Here is a 21,463-nt window from a genome sequence, read left to right as displayed (position 1 = left end):
AATAAAACTTGAAAGCTTTTATTTGAATTTTGCAATATTGCATACAATTTTTAATTTTTTAATTTACAATGTCAATTCTACAAATCCCGTATGTTGTTTATCGAAGCATGATTTAGTCCCACGCATTTTAGTGAAACCACTATAAAGCAGCCATCACAAACAAGTGATGCAGCAATGTGCACGTCTGTATTGCATACTCCACAATTACATTTTGCACTATCCCTTTTTGAAGTTTAAAGAAACTTTCAATGTCTGTCATGATTAATATGAAAAAATATTTTTTAATCTTGCGATGACCCCATCATCATGTTTATGTTATATTGTGAAGGCAATTCAGTAATGTTAACATTTGCCGACATGTTGAAACTGGTGGAATCAGTGCTTTAATTTTCTGAGTCCAGATATTATGTGATCGTAACTTCGTTCTTATTGGCGAAAACAATTCAGCATCAAAACTATAAGGTTTAAGTTTAATAAATCTAGCTTACATTGAAGTGCATAATTAATATGTAACGATAACGCAATGTAACCGTAGACTCAAATATTATTGTTACATAATTAATCGGATCCTTACCCAACCTTGTATTCCGGCAATTAGTCTCCAATGTAATGATAATTTTATTATTATTGTTACATTTCCATGTAACCGTAGCCAGTGCCTATCTTAATACGACACCGGGAACCAGGATATAATATTACACCTAAACATCGAACATGGCAGAAGGGTTACGTTATAAAGACAAAGTTACAATAATTACCGGTGGTTCCAGTGGCATTGGAAAGGGATGTTTACAAGTGTTTGGTAAATTACCATTTTTATTTTTAAAATCATTATTTTTGTTTTTAAGTTTTGACACAAAGGTTGAATTGTTCCCGTAGTATAATGAATACACCTTATCGCTATTTGGAAAGCTGTCCCGCTTGACCCGAGAATCTGTCCCGCTTGAACTTTTGACGTCATACAACAATCACTTTTCCTTTGTGGCGTCAGATATTTTCTATTATGACGTCAAAATTTTACGGGAACGTTTGTGACGGACAAATAGCGATAAGGTGTATTATGAACGCTTACTGCTAGTAAATCTTTGGTTAAACAGTTTACATACCTTTTAATGATTGGTTGGTTTGGCAAAACGTTGTATGCATTATAATGAATTATGAACGCTTACTGCTAGTAAATCTTTGGTTAAATAGTTTATATATACCTTTTAATGATTGGTTGGTTTGGAAAAAAACTTTGCATGTAATAGACGTATTTACACTTGTATGCAAATTTGTCCGCCATTACGTAAAATCACACAGGTTCCCGTAAACTTTGACATCATAATTCAAAACATTTGACGTCACAATTAAAAAGTGATTGTTGCCTGACGTCAAAAGGTGATTCAGAGTAGATCTAAGGTCATTCGGAGGCAAAATATAGCTAAATACCAAAAGTGAAAATACGTTTATTGCATAGGCTTTAACATCTTTTATATTCTCGACATATTATTATTAGAACAATGGGTGGCAAAAAGGAGGGGGTAAGAAAATCCTGAATTTAGGAACGTTGAAACAATTATCGAAATAATCATTGGTGTTCAGATAAAAATATTTGATACATATTCAGATAAGACATTTAACAGTTAATGTAACCAGAGAGCATGATTTTCATTACAAAACCACATGGTCTCCTCCGGGAATCGAAACCCGAGACCTCTGAGTTACAAGGCAGCGCTCTAACTGATTTAGCTAATAAGTACTTTCCTAGCTCAACCGTTTACGGCTGACTAAGTATCTACTATTTCAGGGAAGCAATCCCGTCACATAGTATAGAAGACCGATGAAGAGTGGAATATTTAATTGCCAATGGAAAACAAAATAAAATTGAGAATGGAAACGGGGAATGCGTCAAAGAGACAACAACCCGACCAAACGGTCTTCAACACAGCAAGAAAATCCTGCACCCGGAGGCGGACTTCAGCTGGCCGCTAAACAAAAATGTGTACTAGTTCAATGAAAATGGACGTCACACTAAACTCCAAAGTTTGGTCGACGATGGTAGAAATCAATCCTCTCAGCAGGCAACAATACGAGAATTTCAAAGTGTTATTGCAAAAAGCGAAACAAAATTAATTTAGAACATGCGACCCATGAAATTACATAAATTAAGTTTTGATAGTCTTGAATATACATGATTTTTTTTCAGTCAACAAATTAAACAACAATTTAAACTGAAGGAATTTGATAGTACAATTAAAACACTGTTTAAAATGAACTAGATGAAAGGGATTTGAGTCTTCACAGCGGGTCCTCAGCATATATTTACTAAGTAATGTATGATACAATAAGGGTTATTCCACGTACATGTACGATGTGTCTATGTTCATTAATTATTTTTTTTTACCTTCATAACCAATTGAAATTTTTCTTCCATTGACCCAACACACCTCATAGAAGTGGTGAATAATCATGCCAAGTTTCATCCCTGAAACACGAGGATGGCTAACTTGAACTTAATTTTTAACCTTGAATTTCATTGTACAGTTGTCTTCCTTGTACGCGACATACATTCTGGTAGTGGTGATATATTTCAAAAGTAATATCACTAAACTCCAAAGGACTTTAAACTTAAAAAGTAGAAACTATCTTTGACAGACGAATGCAAGCACACACGAACGGACGTACGTACAGAGAAACAAGCTTATTATTCGACAGGACCCTCATAGATAGATTAGAAATGCAGCATGTATGCAGGCAAATTAGGTACTGTTAAAACTGGCGTAATTATTTATGATAGTTTGTCCATTACGTGGTCTTACAAGGAGAAATTCGTTAAAAATATATTTAAACATCTGATGAATTTTGGGGATTCATATTCGTGATATTTTACGATTGATTTTTTTTGTATTGTAGTGCGTAATGGTGCTAAAGTTGTTTTTTGCTCTAACAATGGTAAGTTACCAATATTTTACATTAAAGTTTTCTTTATATATATATATATATATATATATATCGATAAAACGGTAACAACACCGTTTTTCAATTCGTTGCTGTATGTGTGTCTTTTTTTGTGCGCTACACTCAATTATTTTACAGATTTGTTTATTTAGTTTTATATTGTCCTATTTGCAGTCAGAAATTTTCTCAATTTTTTAAAGATGACAACATTGATGACATCTACATGTAAGACAGCTTATATAATAAAACAATACAGTGACGCTTATCGAAAATCAGAGATACGGCCCATTTACGTATACTTCGCCTTAAGCAAATAATTTATCCATCTTTCCCTCCTTCCTAATTCTTTTCTTGCTCTCAATTCAGTTTTTTAAAATACATTCCACCTTTTGCATGTATTTAAAGATAATACCATATACACAATACAGTCTTGTAGTCCTGTTTTTACAACAATATTTTCAATAAGTTAACTTCCGGTCATTTCTAAGGGACACCTAAGCATATCCATGCTTAATGTATTATATCATAAACAAAATTAGTGCATGTTTTATCAAATAATCTTTAGTTTTTCTTTTTCCAAACTCACTATTAAGGTAATTGTTAGTTCATATCATAGAATATATTTTACATAGAGAATCAAGGTCTAGCTGTAGAAAAAGAATTATGTAAAAACGAACCTGGAGAAGCTGCATTTGTGTACGCTGACATGTGTAATGAGGAAGATGTTAAGGTATGCTACATTTGTGTATTCTGACATGTGTATTGAAAAAGATGTTAAGGTAAGCTACATTTGTGTACGCTGACTTGTGTATTGAAATAGACGTTAAGGTAAGCTACATTTGTGTACGCTGACATGTGAAGTAAGGAAGATGTTAAGGTAAGCTACATTTGTGTACGCTGACATGTGAAGTAAGGAAGATGTTAAGATAAGCTACATTTGTGTATGCTGACATATGTGGTGAGAAAGATGTTCAGGTAAGCTACATTTGTGTACGCTGACATGTGTAGTGAGGAATGCATTAAGGTGAGCTATATGAATCTTCATTTCGCACATTATGTTCAGTCAACTTTTCGGATGCTTCTGGTGGTTTATATGATATTTAAATGCATGCTAAGTGCGAGTCTCACAATAACGCAGTGGAGGCTAAAAAAATACAATATCGACGGGGTTTTTCTGCCAGAAACCAAACGATAAATTTGACAGTCAAATTTTAATGGCATAAACCTTATTGACTAATTTTGTTGCAGAACACAACTTGTCATTTAATGTTGCTGATCATTTTACTCAGTTGTGTTTGAAACTTTATTTGACAGTAAAATTGAAGCAAAATTTGTCTGCAAGCGTACCAATATATTTTGTAGATGTATATAGTGTACAGGTCATATATTTAAAAATGTCGTTCGCGCAAAATCTCCCACTCAGCTGTCATAGCTGAAGGGGAGATCTCCCTCTTTGAAGGTTTCAGAGGTTGGCAGGTTTGACTATATTTATGTATTCTGAAATGTGTAGTGCGGAAGACGTTTAGAGAGCTAGATTTGTGCATGCTGACATGTGTAGTGCTGAAAACATTTAGAAAGCCAGATTTGTGTATGGTGCTAGAATTATGTATGCTGGCATGTGTAGTGCGAAAGACTTTTAGAAAGTTAGATTTGTGTATGCTGACATGTGTAGTACTGAAGGCATTTAGAAAGCTAGATATGGGTATTCTGGCGTGTATTGAGGAAGACATTAAGGTAGGCTACAATTGTGTTGTTGCAATAATGAAATGTGTTTTTGAATCTTTCCTACATCAATTTAATTTTGTAACTGTTAAGAAAAATAGTCCACAAGTCACTAATGCGGGACCGACACAGAGTGTAGTATGATCTTGGACTTTTAATGGGGAAATGTACAAAATGTACGACTCTCGTCCGTTTATTTAGTTTTTGTTTTCAGTGTTACCACGAAATCGCGAGTGAGTGTTCTCAGTCTTGTATCATGCATTAAAGTGTAGATGGATTTCAGGACTCATTTTAACACAGTTTCTCCATACTTTAATGAAAACAATCTGAGTATTGATCTAATAACTTCCTGTACAAACATGAGTGGTAAACATGACATATACAACATTTAACTTTTACAGAATCTTGTAGAACAAACAGTGAAAAGATACGGCAAGATAGATTGTCTGATAAATAATGCAGGCGCTCGTAAGTAATCTATTATATTTACCGGTACCACTGCACTTTTCAATTTCAGCTTTTTAATTTATTTTACCCGAATTTTATTATGCTTTTGATATTGAATACAATGTGTTATATATATAAAGCTAAAACGGATTAATGTGATATACTAGTACTCGAATAGCTGTTCAACATCAAGGCAAAAAGGCAATTGCTTGGAAAATTTCTATATTCATATTTCGTAAAATCTTTACACCATACTATTTGCAATCATTATTTTGATTTCAAGCAGAAATGATAGTTGATTAGCACACTTATATATATATCCAATTTAAAAATCAAGACATTTTGTCATTTCAATTTGACATATTTACGTACTTATTATTAGTAGGATAACATGAGAAGGAAGATGCAAAACATTTTTACATGTTGTTCTTAACACTTACCATGCTGAATTGTTTTCAGAAAAAGTCTAATTTTCGTTTATTTGCAAAAATATGCAAATTATATGCAAATGAGCTTTACCCTGCTGCTGAAGCATATTGATTTCTTTAAATCTAAGGTAGGGGATCACAGGGCGGGGTGGTTGTGGATGTGGGTGGACGGGAATTTGCCCCAAAGTTGGTCATCAGGTGCAAAAAGCGTCATTTTTGACGATTTTTCGTCCTATTACTTGACCCCAAAGACCGAGGGATGCTGATATAGGTATCCATCTGTAGTCTGCATGTACAGTGGACCCCAGTAAACACATTAACCCCAACAGTTCTTAGGTTGGGGTGAAACTGATCTGGGAACACCAGTCTAAAGAAGGTCATTTGGACAAAAAATACGGAATTTCACGATTTTTTCCGATTTTGGACTTCAACTGGACCTGAAACCGGAAGTAGTCGTTTCCTCTGCGTATTTCAAAAATAATTATGATCAGTAGATATATGTCTGCGGGTTTACACTATTTTTGAAAGTTTTAGGCCTCTGAACTTCCTGTGTAAGACACAGAAGGGAAGCCCACTCCTCCAGAAAAACCAGTTTTATCCAATTTCAATTTTCCAAGTTCGTATTTGAGCTCAAAATGCTACTTAAACATGAGAAACATGACAATAGATAGCCTCAGGTTGAGGGAACATGCATCCATTTCGAAATAAGTATCATAAAGTTGACCTCTAAAAGTATGGAGAGTCATTAGAGCCAAATAACGGTGGTCTGGGTCATCCCGTCAAATGACGGGCTCAGCATGGTAAGGGTTAAGTACATTTGGCTTCAGTATCATATCAGTATAAGCAGAAAAAAACAGGAGTTATGGATTTCATAGCCTAAGATTCTGGCCAGACATTATCTTTGCTTCAGTCTACTATTGAGCAGTGAGCCAGCGATCAGTGTCACAAAAAATGATCGTAAGTCATGAACGATTCAGTATACGTACGATCAATTTTAGTCAAGATTTTTTGTGAAACTGATCACATGGTCCTAAGCCAACCTCCAGCTTTGCCTATCTCCATCATATGTCGTAAAATCAAATATGTACAAATAAATAACGAAAGAAAATTAATTTCAGTCAATAGAAAAACAAAAATAATCAAGTATCATTATTCAATTGTAGATCCAGTATTCCAGGCAATAGACGATTTTACGTCTGATGATTTCAGAAAGCTGTTAGATTTAAATGTACTTGGTTACTTTCGAGCTTCAAAGGTAAACAGAGATACAATCACGGAAGACATGGATATTTTTATTAATTTCGATAACATATATATATATTTATTACTTTAACGAATATTCCCATATACTCAATTTAGACAACCCTATTAGGCCACTTAAAGACCAAACAGCGTATTCAGTTCTACCTGTGATTTTTCCTTAAAATTTTGTGTGAAGGTATTTCATGATTTGAGAAACAAATATGATAAAAAAAATTGGGGGTCACCGACTTAGTTTTGTCACTATAGCAACTTCAGTTTCGTGTTTTCCCGAATATTAACATGATATTTGCTTGTTATTTAAACTCTCAAAAAATCCCATTATATCAAACCTACAAGCATAATTCTTGTTTCATGTTAAACAGCAGATTTGTGTCTATCAAAAACAGGTTCAAGAGTTTAAGACTCTTATTGTTTTGATCTTTAAAAATATGATTTATTTCATTCCCGCCAAAAAATAAAACGCAAGAATGAAAAACGTTTCAAGTATTAAAAAATATCTACCAGTGATTTTTTCATAAAAATTTCAAGAAGGAAAGTGACATGTGTACTCTTCAAAATAAAGCAAAAAAATGTATATGTCACCGACCTTTCAAAAAAGTTATGATTAATTTTCATGTTTTTTTTCTCGTTCGTTTTAAGGAAAAGAGTTGTCTTTCTTCAGAACATTGAATCTGACGTCATAGTACAAGTTTTCCTTGCTGGCGTACTGTTTGAAAAAAATTGCGAATTGGACGTTTGAAACCCACATTTAAGTTTTCAAGAATCAAGAATAACAACTATATTCACCTACTTAATTATACGGTAATACAAGAGATCACATGTATGTATCAGTATCAGATCTCATGATGTTGTTGCCGCACAAAATTAACCTTCAGAAACACCATCCGTCGGAATGAAAAATTGTTCGAAATAACCTTTTACGACGCTTTAGAAGGGAAAGCCTGTTTTTGTCCTCTCCCTCTCATTAGCAAAATCATTGAAAATAAAAAGAGAAATGAAAGATGACACTGGCTAACTTACAGACTATTTGACTATATTAGACTAGATGTGTGGGTTTTTTTGTCGCGTCAATTTCAGAACTTTGCCCTAGTGCACTCTTTCGCTTCTGTTGACAGACAAGCGGACTTCTTTATACCATTATGTGTCCCGACTAAGACGAGCGTATACCAATTATTCCATCTAGATTGTGGATTCATTATTTCTGAATATTAAGAATATAAGAAAATTAAAATTATAGGTATAATATATGAATTAAAGTTTTTGATTCTAAAACGTTATACATCCATTTATCATAAAATACGATCCCCGTTATTACTACCTCACGTGTTTTGAATAAATGAGACAGTAAATATAAAATACAAATAAGTTTTTAATTCAAAAATTTATTTAGAATCTAAGAAATAATTTTCTGTTGACAACTGTAAAGTATTTCTCAAAACTGGATGAAATATTATGAATCTAAATAGCTCATTTTGGAAATTAAAACAAAGACAAGGTTGTATGTATAGATTACCGGCATTGCAAATCGAACTTTGTTTTCAATTTTTACCGGTCATTGTAGCTTTTTGAAAGTGAGAAATGTTATGTTGGATCTTACTCTTGAAGCAATTGTTTTTGTCATAAGTTAAATTTACAACAAGTTTAGTTTTAAAAATCGTAAATTTTTATTTTAATTCACATTCACTGAGTATATTAATTTCTTATATTTTTTGCCTTAAGCTTCTGTGAGATCGGGCGAAATCTTTATCATTTCTCCTTGAGACAATTTGAAATGAAACAAATGACAAAAGACAATGAACCTTTATCATTTTTATTTTTACTATAAGATTTTGTCAATTAAGCAGTATAGATAATATTTAATTTCATTGCAAGATCACCATTATTTTACGAGAATCTTAAAGAAATAAGTTAATCTCAACATGCATACGTTGCCAGCATATCGAAACTTCTAGAAAGTATTGTTTATCGGCCTAACCTTCTGAAAACTCAGTTTTGAAAATCACATATTAAGTTGAAATTCTAAGCGTAAGTCATATATCTTTAGCAGTGTAAAGTTACACGGGCGTACGAGATTTGAGCCGATTTAAAAAAAATTTCGATCTTTAATTTGCGCCGATTTGATTCTTTCATTAGCGCCTTTTTTTTTTTTTATCACTTTCCCCGATACTTTATTTGCTATACGAGTAAATACATGTACATGTAGTAAACCTAGAATGTATATTGCATGGTAATATATGGATATAAATAGTGTTTCCTTATGTTTAAGATAATTTTGGTCATATCGTTCGAGAATTTCGTTTTGACACGAGAAAGGAAAGATGGACTTTGTTATTGGCAAGTACAACAAGTATAGAAAAGATAAAATGACAAGAAAGGAATATATCAGATGTGTGGCATATAAATTATCGGCAAGATAATAATTCATTGTACTAGTATTACATTTTTATGGATTTTATTGTGATGCTTTGAAATGCTGTAAATAGAATTTTACTCCGTGATTTTAGTGAATGTAAACAGAGTGCACAAATATCTTTTAAATTGACTTATCCTGCTCGAAATTCTACTCCCATCTCCCCTTTGTGAGCAGGGGACAACAGTTATATACATGTTATAATTGACAATTCATAACATATGTATAACTGTCTAACGGAAGAGGTTTATATGATAAATAAAAAAATTACCTGTACACAATCGACGCAAATGAAAGACAAAATCGGCGCAAGTGAAAGAAAAAAAATGAAATGCAGATCGGCGCATATGCAAAAAGCCGAGTTCCAAATTTATATGTTTATTTTCATTTTTATAAGAACGGAGGTTACAGATAGTGTAGTATCTTTTGTGTCCATTTGTGTTAATTTCCACTAGGTATCAGTGCGACGCTTAATTCCACTTTTCTTGGAAGACGTAGTTTTAAGCGTATAATGTTGGAAAACGCGATATAGGACGTTATAATTTGACGTTTTTTTTTTCATGGCTAGAAACAACGTCGTAGAGCTTTTATGTCACTACCAAGTTGCGTTAGTTGATGCGCATCAACAATAGGCTGTTTGGTCTTTAAGCTTCTGAACAATAATTTTCTATCAGAAAAAAGAAGATTAAGTTCTATTGAAGCATTTTTAACAAGCTACAATCCAAATGTTTTGAATCACCATAGGTATATATAAATAAGAAGATGTGGTATGAGTGTCAATGAGACAACTTTCCATCCAAGTCGCAATGTGTAAAAAGTAAACAATTATAGGTCAAAGTACGGCCTTCAACACGGAGCCTTGGCTCACATGGAACAGCAAGCTATAAAGGGCCCCAAAAAGACTAGTGTAAAACAATTCAAACAGGAAAACCAACGGTCTAATCTATATAAAAACGAGAAACGAGAAACACTTATGACCGACACCAACAAATGACAACAACTGAACAACAGGCTCCTGATATACATGTATAATATATGTCTGGATGTAACTACAAAGTAAAATAATAATAATACCGAATGCCAAGGAAAATACCAAACAGAAAGTCCTTTGTCAAATGGCAAATTCAAAAGCGAAAACACATTAAACGAATTGAAAACAACTGGCATATTCATCGGCCGGGTAAAGAATTTCACATCACGCAATTTCATTGAAGGGAATCTACAATGGTGTGTTTACGCTTCAGTTTCATATTTTGATGCCATAGGTAAGCCGTTTTACTATTTATTCCAAATTCAAGATATCTCATATGATATATAAGATATCTTATATAATCTAGTTTTTATAAGATATCTTATGAACTTTATAAGATATCTTATATACTTTACAAGATATCTTATAAACTTTATAAGATATCTTATATGATTAATAAGATATCTTATAGATATTTTTTTTAATATAAGATATCTTATAAATATTTTTATATATCTTATTACTATTTAAGATATGTCATATATTTTATAAGATATCTTAGATAGTTTATACGATATCTCATATAGTTAATAATATATCTCATATGATTAATAAGATATCTTATAAAGAAAATCATATGAGATATCTTATAAGTTATATGAGATATCTTATAAACTATATAAAGATATCTAATAAATAATAAGATATTTTATAAACTATATAAGATATCTTATAAACTATATGAGATATAAAGTTTATTAGATATCTTGAAAAAATAGTAAAACGGCTTGCCATACATACCTGATAAAGGTACATGTATCATCAGCGATCATGATAAAGTAAATGTTCTCATTTGTACGTCTCAAAAGAATGTGTCTGTATAATTTGGCTTCGTTTATATAATCTATTTGTTGATAATAATTTGTTAGGTAAATAACGAGTATTGTCCTTATTTACATTTTATTCATTTTTCATATTATATCATATTCATCTTATCTATTCAAGTATGCGCTTCCGTATCTGAGAAAAACTGAAGGAAATATAATAAACATGGCCAGTATGTCCGGGCAACATTCTGAGAAATTTGGCATTACATATGCAGCTACAAAGGTAAAGGCTATATCATTTATATCTCAATGTGATATAAATGGAACTATGTTTAAATATTACGTATGGTTGAAAAAAAGATCACAAAACAATTATGAATCAAAAACAAAAACAAAGAAACAAATTACAAGTAGATCAAATATTTTTGTACGAAGCCGATTGAAAGACAAACTACTCGTGTGTTTATAACAAACTGCACCAGGTAGTGAGGTACATTCTAGAACACAAACTTAGAAAGCAATAAAACGCTTGGGAATATAACATCCACAACATCCTAAATATTCCCTGCAAGATTGCCTGAAGTCACTTCCTTGGGAGACACAACCGTAGTGGTAGAGTAATTATATGTTTACATAGATCAGCTCCAGGTGTTGGTGGGGTTCGTGTGGCTCATTCTTTATAGTTTTCTTTGATGTGTTTTGTGCACTGTTTAGTGGTCCTTTGTTAATTTATGTATCATTGTCATTTTGCTTAGTTGCTTCTGCTACCTATTCTGACATCGGAATTTTAAACTGAGTTTTACTGTGCGTATTGCTGTGTGTTTGTTTTTTCTACATTGGCTAGAGGTATAGGTGGAGGGTTGAGATCTCACAAAACATGTTTAACCCCGCCGCATTTTTGCGCCTGTCCCTAGTCAGGAGCCTCTGGCCTTTGTTAAGTCTTTTAGGTTTTTTTAATTTTAGTTCATTTATATGTTTCGGAGTTTTGTGTGACGTCCATTTTCATTGAACTAGTACACAATTGTGTTTAAGGGCCATCTGAAGCCCGCCACCGGGTGCGGGATTTTCTCGCTGTGTTGAAGACCCATTGGTGGCCTTGGGCTGTTTTCTGCTCTTTGGTTGGGTTGTAGTCTCTTTGACACATTCCCCATTTCAATTCTCAATTTTATATTTGTCTTTTCGTCTTTTTCTTTTTTGCCATGACATTGTCAGTGTGTTTTCGAGTTGAGTTTGAATATCCCTTTGATATCTTTTGCCTGTCTTTTATCAAACTTACTTACAGGACTTACCTTTGAATAATGCAAGTATTAAACCACTGCATGGCTTGAATGGAATTATATCGCAAATACTTGATACCTGATAGTTGAATGAAACTTGTCGAACTTCCAGCTCTATTATATAAAGAATACATTGAGTGATTGACTAAATAAAAGTAGAAAGTTTTAGAAAACGTATAATTATTTAACTAAAAAAAAAACAAAAGAAACTGATATTACATTTCTTACAACTAAGGTTTACCTGAATTAAACAGTCAGGGAACTGTGCATAAGCCAGTAGAACATACTACGTAGAAATATATACACGCAAAAGATAAAACATATGCATAATTAATACCAGACACCTACATGCATGTCCACTTGTACCGAATCTGGTTAGTGTCAGGCTGTATATTTTTACGACTTAGCAAATTGCCAGTTGCAATGCTGTATGTAGTCTTATTTATTTCATTGGTAAGCATCATTGCATTCAAAAAGTTTACGCGTGTACAAACCCTTTTCACGATTCACGAAGTCACGACTATGATTACTACGCAGTTGATAAAGTTTTGCAAGTTTTGATTATTTTTTTTTTGGTTGGTCATAATTTTAATTGTATTGTATTATAGTGTTATAGGAATTACAAGTGATGCATTGGTAATTTTTTTATAATAAGATATTGAATTCTAAACATAAAATTTTAGTATACATTTTGGAACTTGTTAAATTAGAAATTAAGGATTTTTACACTGTTTATTGATCTTTAACTCACAAACCTTCAGACAGTTTTAACTATGTAAGAACAACATTAATTATTATAATATACATCATAAGATATACGATCATGTAAACAATTGTCAATTAAAGTTTGGGCAATGTGGTAAATCATACACAGCTCAGGTGTCTACTTACACGATATTAAGTCCTTTGTGCAGTTCATTCACACCATTCATAAAGCATAGGTTCGAAATATATCACATGTTAATTTTTTTTATCACATAATATGATACATGCCATCGTACAAATTTCAATATTTCTCTTTTAGGGTGCAGTAAGTGCAATGACAAGAGCACTTGCTATAGATGAAGCTATATACAACGTACGAGTAAACGCGTGAGTTATTTCATACAAGCTTCGACTTATTTTTGTTTTACAGTTGTTACGTTTTCCATTAAAACAGAAATGTGATGATTCGTCTGTTACTGGACGCTAGGCCTATGAACGATGAAATTACAAACTTATGATCACTAACTTTCATTACTCGTTTGCGAATTTATATCTTACTCGGTCAGTGTCATCATTCAATCATCAACAATATACCTTACCTTATTGCTATTTAAGATTATTTATTTGTATGCCTTTAATTGACCTTTTATCACATTAAAGGTAGCAAAACAGTTCAATTCAGTAACATTGGAGTGTTGTATTTAGATAGCTCTAACTTTGTCATTTTTATCACTGAAGATACACTTGGTGCAATAAAGTTAGTACCGTTAATGTTATTACTGCCATGACAGGATAATTAGTTTGTTGATTGTGGCCATCATCTGGCAGAAGCAGAAAATACCTTTGCTGGTGGACTGATAGTCCCCGGGGATATCACCAGCCCAGTAGCCACTTCAGTACTGGCATGAAAATAAAGATATTTTTCTTTTAAAACTATCAGTTATAAAGTTTCAAAATCATTTTAGATTAAAGAATGTATCTCCCTCAGATTCTTTGTCTGGGTTTGTCTGGGTTTGGCTTTACTTTTGGTCCTTTTTAGTTTTGTCAGCTATTCAACGTTTGTATTATTATAGGTTTCGGACTTTCAAATATTTTGGCCTCGAGCATCACTGAATAAACTTTAGTTGTCAAATTGTGCATCTGGAGCATTACAATTGGTACCGTACTGTTATTAAAAGATATCAAGACAGGTGAAGTATCATATTTATGTAAAGATAGCCCAGAAGTATTCATAAAAGACTAAGTAAAACCATTATTACCTTCATGTTTCCAAATGACCATGTTTAAAAGAAAATTGAAAAAGGTGACAATGCCACAAAACAATGTCTCAGATTTTTATATTAGGTAGATTTTGATTTTTTGCGATTGTTTAGATAATTTGGAATCAAATATTTATCCAGCTATTATTCCGTAAAAGGACATGATATCAGTATTATGAAACAATAGTGGTCGTCCTGAATGGAGGGCGGGAAATTTGGACTGCCACTGGAATATGAGACTATATTGGATAGTGACAGAAATGTAGCCTACGGACCCCTTGAAGATTTTTTGCAAGTATTCTTAACGCGCAGAGAGCGTTGCACTCTCGCTACACAATGCATCGGATTTAAATTCTAAATGGAAGTGTATGTGTATTTATCCCGCACTGACAAACGGACATCCCTCTTTGTCAAGGGTTTTTTTTTCTGCCGGAAGGAAGCAGACCAATAATGACCTTATTTCTATACCCCAGTCACCATTGGGGTCTATATTAAGAAAATAAGAAACAAATCTGCAATCAGAGGACTGGACACAGTTCGTCACATCAGAAACAAATACCGGCTGTTGTCTGCTCTATGGTCGGGTTGTTGTCTCTTTGACACATTCCCCATTTCCATTCTCAATTTTTATTTTAGTATGACGATATATTTTTGATTAATACAAAAAAATATTTTGCAAACTGTTCGTAGTGGCTTTAATCCCAAATTTCAAACTTATGGCAAAAACATTTTATTGAATGTGAAAATGTCTGTTTGAAAAAATTAAATTAAATGGTTGTATACACAGTTTGCCAGTGATAATGGACTGACTCTCAAAGGTACTTAGATTATTTGAGGCAAATAATGTTCAACGCTCTAGAAGAAGTTAAATATACCGCGTTTAACATAAACTGTGTTACAAGATTCAATAACGAGTTCCTTAATGGTTTGGTATTGTTTTTGAAAAAGTATCATGGCCCCTGCACAGTGTAAATTATAACAAAGATATCAGGAAAAGAAGACCAATTTCAGTTTTACAAAAAATGCATACATCGATCATAAGTAACTAACCCATTATAGTACTTAAAAGATGCAGTCATAAGGCATAGCTTATGTGCATCCCATTTTTATACGACCGCAAAAAAAATTTTGTGGTCGTATATTGGTATGACGTTGGCGTCGTCGTCGTCGTCGTCGTCGTCTGGCGTCGTCCGGCGTCGTCCGAAGACACATTGGTTTTCGCACTCTAACTTTAGTTTAAGTGAATGGATCTTTATGAAATTTTACCACAAGGTTCAATACCACAAAAGGAAGGTTGGGATTGATTTTGGGGGTTATGGTACCAACAGTAAAGGAATTGGGGGCCAAAAAGGGGCCAAAAATAAGCATTTTTGTAACTTCCAGACATAACTTGTGTGTTAGTGTATGGATCTCTCTGACATTGTACCACAAGGTTCCATATCACAAAAGGAATGCTGGGATTGATTTTGGGGGTAATTGCCTCCAAATTTTAGGAATTAGGGCCCAAAAAAGGGGCAAAAAACAAGCATTTTTCTAATTTCATGACAATAACTTGTGTGTAAGTGTATGGATCTTTCTGAAATTGTACTACAAGGTTCCATATCACAAAGGGAAAGCTGGAATTGAGTTTGGGGGTAATTGCCGAAACGTTTAGGAATTGGGGGCCAAAAAGGGGCCAAAAATAAGCATTTTTCTAGTTTCCAGACAATAACTTGTGTTCAAGTGTATGGATCTCTCTGAAATTGTACTGCAAGGTACCATACCATTAGGGGAAGGCTGGGATTGAGTTTGGGGGTGATGAATCATAAGGGGGTTCAAAAAATTTTGGGGGGGGGATTTTTTTTTTTCCTTTTTTTTCTTTTTTTCCTTTTTTTTTCTTTTAAAATTTTCCATTTTAAGTTGGTGATTTCTGATTTATATTTAAAAGCAAATAATAATGATATGGTAGGAGATACACACCAAACAGGAGCTGTAAATTATTATATAATAAGTATTGTGCAATAGCAAGAAATTTTCAATTGCACAGTATTGCACAATAGCAAGAAATCTTCAATTGCACAGTATTGCCAATAGCAAGAAATCTTCAATTGCACAGTATTGCGCAATAGCAAGAAATATCCAATAGCACAATATTGCACAATAGCAAGAAATTGTCAATTGTACAGTATTGCGCAATAGCAAGAAATATTTAATTGCACAGTATCGTATAAATTGCTTATTTCTTGACCAATTTCAATGGGGTTTTATTCTTGAATTCTTGGGGTTCTTTAATATGCTGAATCTAACCGTGTATTTAGTTTTTGGATTTTGGGCCCCGTTTTTAAATTGGTCCACATTGAGGTCCAAAGGGTCCAAAATTAAACTTTGTTTGATTTCATCAAAAATTGAATTATTGGGGTTCTTTGATATGCCGAATCTAACCATGTATTTAGATTCTTAATTTTTGGTTCCGTTTTCAAATTGGTCTACATTAAGGTCCAAAGGGTCCAAAATTAAACTTAGTTTGATTTTAACAAAAATTGAATTCTTAGGGTTCTTTGATATGCTGAATCTAAACATGTATTTAGATTTTTGATTATGGGCCCAGTTTTCAAGTTGGTCCAAATCGGGGTCCAAAATTAAACTTTGTATGATTTCAACAAAAATTGAATATATGGGGTTCTTTGATATGCTGATTCTAACCATGTATTTAGATTTTTGATTTTTGGGCCCCGTTATCAACTTTGTCCACATTGAGGTCAAAAGGGTCCAAAATTAAACTTTGTTTGATTTCATCAAAAATTGAATTCTTGGGGTTCTTTGATATGCTGAATCTAACCATGTATTTAGATTTTGGATATTGGACCATAATAGGTGAATGTCCAATTTAAAATTTTTAAGTTCTTAGACCACATTCATTCTGTGTCAGAAACCTATGCTGTGTCAAATATTTAATCACAATCCAAATGCAAAGCTGTATCAAGCTTGAATGTTGTGTCCATACTTGCCCCAACTGTTCAGGGTTCGACCTCTGCGGTCATATCAAGCTGCGCCCTGCGGAGCATTTTATTATTGTCTATCATTGTTCCACAGTCCACTGAGACTGAGACTATTATATTGTACAGTTACAAGGTAAGAGTTTTTATCGATGTTATTTAGTATGCCTCCCTTTAGTATCCGTATTATAAAAGGTTTATTTACGTTTGTTTAGTGCATTGATAAGAGAGGATTTTCATAGAGAAGATGCTTATTCAAATATATACAAGTAAACGATCCCTAACTTGATATTAAACAAATATGTTGTCTGTTAAACTTTCCAGAATAACAACACTATATTAGTTTCGATACACCTTGCTGGGTTAATTATCATAAATAAGAAACCCTCAAAAGAAAGGCGTTTTGATAGCAAAACAACTATAATAACAGAAGAATGTGTCTGGGGACACGAGTGCCCCCGCTCAAGCTTTGCAATTTTCAAAGTTAAAAAGTTAAAAACTCTTGAACGGTAAGTGACTCTGAATCGAAATCCCAACTCTATCTGCGTTTATGGTTCTGAGCTTTATGTATGAGTTTAATAAAATTTGGATGAGAAAAACTTATCTGAGGGTGCGGAAACGAAAATGGGACGGACGGAAGATAAGACGGATGGGCGGACGGTCAAGGTTAACACTTAATGCCCTGTTGCCTACAGCGGGAGCATAAAATATCTAAAGCTGAAAAATCTCAAAGTTACTAAAAACAGCAAATAATTTCGTTATAGTATATTTTGTTAATCATTTGTACAGAGTTTCTCCTGGTCCTACAAGAACACCATTACTAGTTGAAGTTATAAACCAAAGTCCGGACCCCAAGGCAAGAATGCAAGAACTCGAAAATCACTCAGTATGTGTTATATTTTCTTACAGAGTATTTTACTACAATTCAGAAAAGAAGAAAAAATGAAACGGCTTATCAAATGAATTAACTTAAAAGCCTAGAAAATGTATTTATTTTAACCTAACCTATGTTGTTCTAGCTGAATCGTGCTTATTGTATTGATTATTAATTTCTCAATCAATATAACCATATCAAAACGAATTATGACAATTATTTCTTTCCATCAAATATATTTATCGTCAATAAAATATTTCCATATAAACTTCATCAAATAATTTTGTTATATGTATAAATACAACATAGATTAAGAATTAACATACACAAAAAATTATTTTAGTAAATAATCTCCCGTCCTCAGTTCTAATGACTTTTAATGCAGGACATCCGTTTGTTCAATGAGATGATTAATTTATTATAAAAGTCATTTTTCAAATCTTGAAATGGTTCTCCGCAAATCGCATAAACGTTGATTTTCAGAGTCCTATTCAATATGTTTCCTGTTGCCTATAAATATTCATAAAATTTCGCATGAAATTTAGACAAACAAATCAGTCGTGCTTTGTGGTAGCAAATTTTTGTATATCCCGTATGAATAGACATAAATAAAAAATGTTGTAGTTTCCACACATTATATATAGGTAAGTAAGATAAGTACACCAAAAAAGAGAGGCGAAAGTTACCAAAGTGATATTCAAACTCACAAGTCGAAAAATAACTGACAATACCATGGCAAAAATAAAAACGACCAAAAGACAAACAACAGTACACAAAACACAACATAGAAAACTAAAGACTGAGTAACACTTACCCCCACCAAAACAGGGGGGAGGGGTGATTTTAGGTGCTCCGAAAGGGTAAGCAAAATTTTCGATGAGATGATTTTAGCTTCACCAATTGTAATTTTCACTATATATTAATCAAAACCGTTTCTTAAGCCGGTTTCAACTCTTATGGGATAATCATGACTAACGAACGACTGACGTTTCGTTACTTTATAACTAGAAGAAAGGGTCTTAGAAAAAGAAGACTTGAAAGCCAAAGAGGACAATCATTGTTCCCTTACGTCAAAGAGTTCAGTTTTGGTTACTATTTATCGTTTGTTATGTTATATTTATATTATATTAAATGCTGTATATAACAGGGAATTGTTTCAGTTGGAACACACCCCCTGCAAAAAATATAAATAAAACTCGTCAAAACACAACCTCATTGAACATTTGCATGGGTATTGTGTCAAAGATTTGTCCTTTTGAATACAAAAAATAAAAGTATAACATGATTATTTTATTAAAGCTAAACTGTATTTACAATTATAATTGAACACTAGATTACATGCTTACATAATGAATACAAAGTATATAAAAGTATATTTTCAAAATGAGTGCAACGATGTCTTTATTACATGTCATTTCCATTGTAGGTATTAGGACGAATGGGAGAACCTGAGGAAGTAGCATTAACATGTTTATACCTTGCCGCTGACGCTACATTTTGCACAGGAGAAGAAATACAAGTGTGCGGAGGATCAGGACTTAATTACGCCAATAAGAATATGCGAGTAGTTTCAAAGTAAATAAATAGAATTCAAAACAACCATTGTCTTTTTTCACTGTTATTGACGAATTTTGAAATGGTAAAACTGCCTTTTACTTATATTTGTATAATTTGTATAATAGACAAAGAAAGTATTAGTATATTTCGTAATGACCAAATCGTCTTCACCACCATATCTTAACATTTGGTAGTTACAGTTTCATGTTGCTTGATCCTTGTATTTTGAATGTATTATACCAGCCAGTAAACCAATGCCAAATGTGACAAAAACTACCAAATACCATACCGTTTAGTTAAAAAAAAACTACCAAAAACCATACGGTTTAGTAAGAAAACAAAACAAATACCATACTGTTTAGTAGGAAAAAACTACCAATTACCATACCGTTTAGTAAGAGAAAAAACTAAAAAAAAAAATCAAGCGATTTAAAATGGAAAACCAATGACTTGATTTAAGTTTATAAACTAAAGTCTGTATTTATGACTCGTCTAGATATCAAATAAATTTATCAAACAAGACGTTAAATTTGTGTAATGTAAGACAAGTATGTGTAGTGACTGTAGTAGATCGGATTCTTTACTTCCTCTCTAACCGGGGAAACCTTTTCCTTTAACTTCTATGGCAACGCTGCCTAGAATATATCAGCCAGAATACAAGCTGTCAGTAATTGCGAGTACTCTCAGATCTGTACTTAGTGTCCTTTTTGTTGCTAGGGATGAGGGATGGATAAATATCCTGCCACGTCCGGTCTGTGTTTATGTTTGATGTTTTTCTGCTTTGTATCGATCTGATGAGTTGAGCCTTTTTCAACTGATTTTTATAGTTTGTTCTTATGTTGTGCTATTACACCACTGGCCCAGGTTAGGGGTAGGGTTGAGGGCTTACAAACATGTTTAACCCCGCCACATTCTTTATGTGCCTGTCCCAAGTCAGGAGCCTGTAGTTCAGTAGTTGTCGTTGGTTCATGTCTGTCATATTTGTTTTTCATTAACTGTTTTGTTATAAATTAGGCCGTTATGTTTCTCAGTTGAATTGTTTCATATTTTTCATGGCGGGGCCGTTTATAGCCAACTATACGGTATGGGTTTTTCTCATTGTTGAAGGCTGTACGGTTGCCTATAATTGCTTACATCCACTTTATTTGAACTTTAGTGAATAATTGTCTCATTGGAAATTATACCTCATCTCCTTATTTTTATATATTAGAAACTGCTCCTAAGACCAAACTCTACAATTCCATATTTTCTTCACGCGTCAATTGAGACCGAAATATTAATTAATATGTTAATACAACACAACCCCAACAACATCATTAAACAAGATCCAGATAACACATTTATAAGTAAATGAACAGTCTTTTATAACAATAAAGTGATTATACTCATTGGCTCGAGTATAGAATCGATTTTGATAGATCATCTACGTTAAATTCGTTAATGGATAAAATCAGTAAAAAACAGCGAAAACCACAAGCAACTATTCATGACTTGGAAAATCATTTAATTCCCCCTTTAAATAGTTGTGCTGCAGATTCTTTTATCAACATCAACGACATTTCAACATGGATCTCAACATTGACGACTTCAAGTCTAAACCTCCTGATTGCACCTGTGCTAGTTCCTAATTCACTTATAATCCGGCTGGCCACGTTATTACCGGAGACCTCAACATTGTCGATAACAATTCCCTGCGAAATTTGTTATCCAAAGGTCCGAAATATCGTGAGCCTAAATCCATCAATTGGAAATACAACTTCAAAGTACTGATGGATTCAGTTGAGGATTATGCCAGGCAATGGGCTAAAC

At 33.1% G+C, this 21,463-nt stretch overlaps 1 protein-coding gene across 1 annotated transcript; it reads left to right on the top strand.

Annotated features, from left to right (window-relative positions):
• The first annotated feature begins 629 nt into the window (after nt 1–629).
• Nucleotides 630–19,696, top strand: LOC127704614 (17-beta-hydroxysteroid dehydrogenase 14-like). The gene is made up of 9 exons (XM_052208735.1): nt 630–802; nt 2,896–2,934; nt 3,573–3,670; nt 5,064–5,130; nt 6,701–6,792; nt 11,186–11,290; nt 13,309–13,376; nt 18,013–18,109; nt 19,524–19,696. The coding sequence occupies exons 1-9, from the start codon at nt 715–717 to the stop codon at nt 19,674–19,676; spliced, it is 807 nt and encodes a 268-aa protein (XP_052064695.1). The 5' UTR covers nt 630–714; the 3' UTR covers nt 19,677–19,696.
• The last annotated feature ends 1,767 nt before the right edge of the window (nt 19,697–21,463 follow it).

Source organism: Mytilus californianus, unplaced genomic scaffold (genome assembly GCF_021869535.1).
Source record: "Mytilus californianus isolate M0D057914Y unplaced genomic scaffold, xbMytCali1.0.p SCAF_6, whole genome shotgun sequence".
Taxonomy (NCBI): Eukaryota; Metazoa; Mollusca; class Bivalvia; order Mytilida; family Mytilidae; genus Mytilus; species Mytilus californianus.
Note: the sequence above shows the minus strand (reverse complement) of the source record. Positions and strands in the feature narration are given on the sequence as shown.

What these genes read in the sequence shown, in the direction of transcription:
- LOC127704614 (XM_052208735.1), top strand. Translation starts at nt 715, where the DNA reads ATGGCAGAAGGGTTACGTTATAAAGACAAAGTTACAATAATTACCGGT. An exon ending in GGGATGTTTACAAGTGTTTG is followed by an intron (nt 803 to 2,895) that starts GTAAATTACCAT and finishes TTTGTATTGTAG; the next exon opens with TGCGTAATGGTGCTAAAGTT. An exon ending in GTAATGAGGAAGATGTTAAG is followed by an intron (nt 3,671 to 5,063) that starts GTATGCTACATT and finishes TAACTTTTACAG; the next exon opens with AATCTTGTAGAACAAACAGT.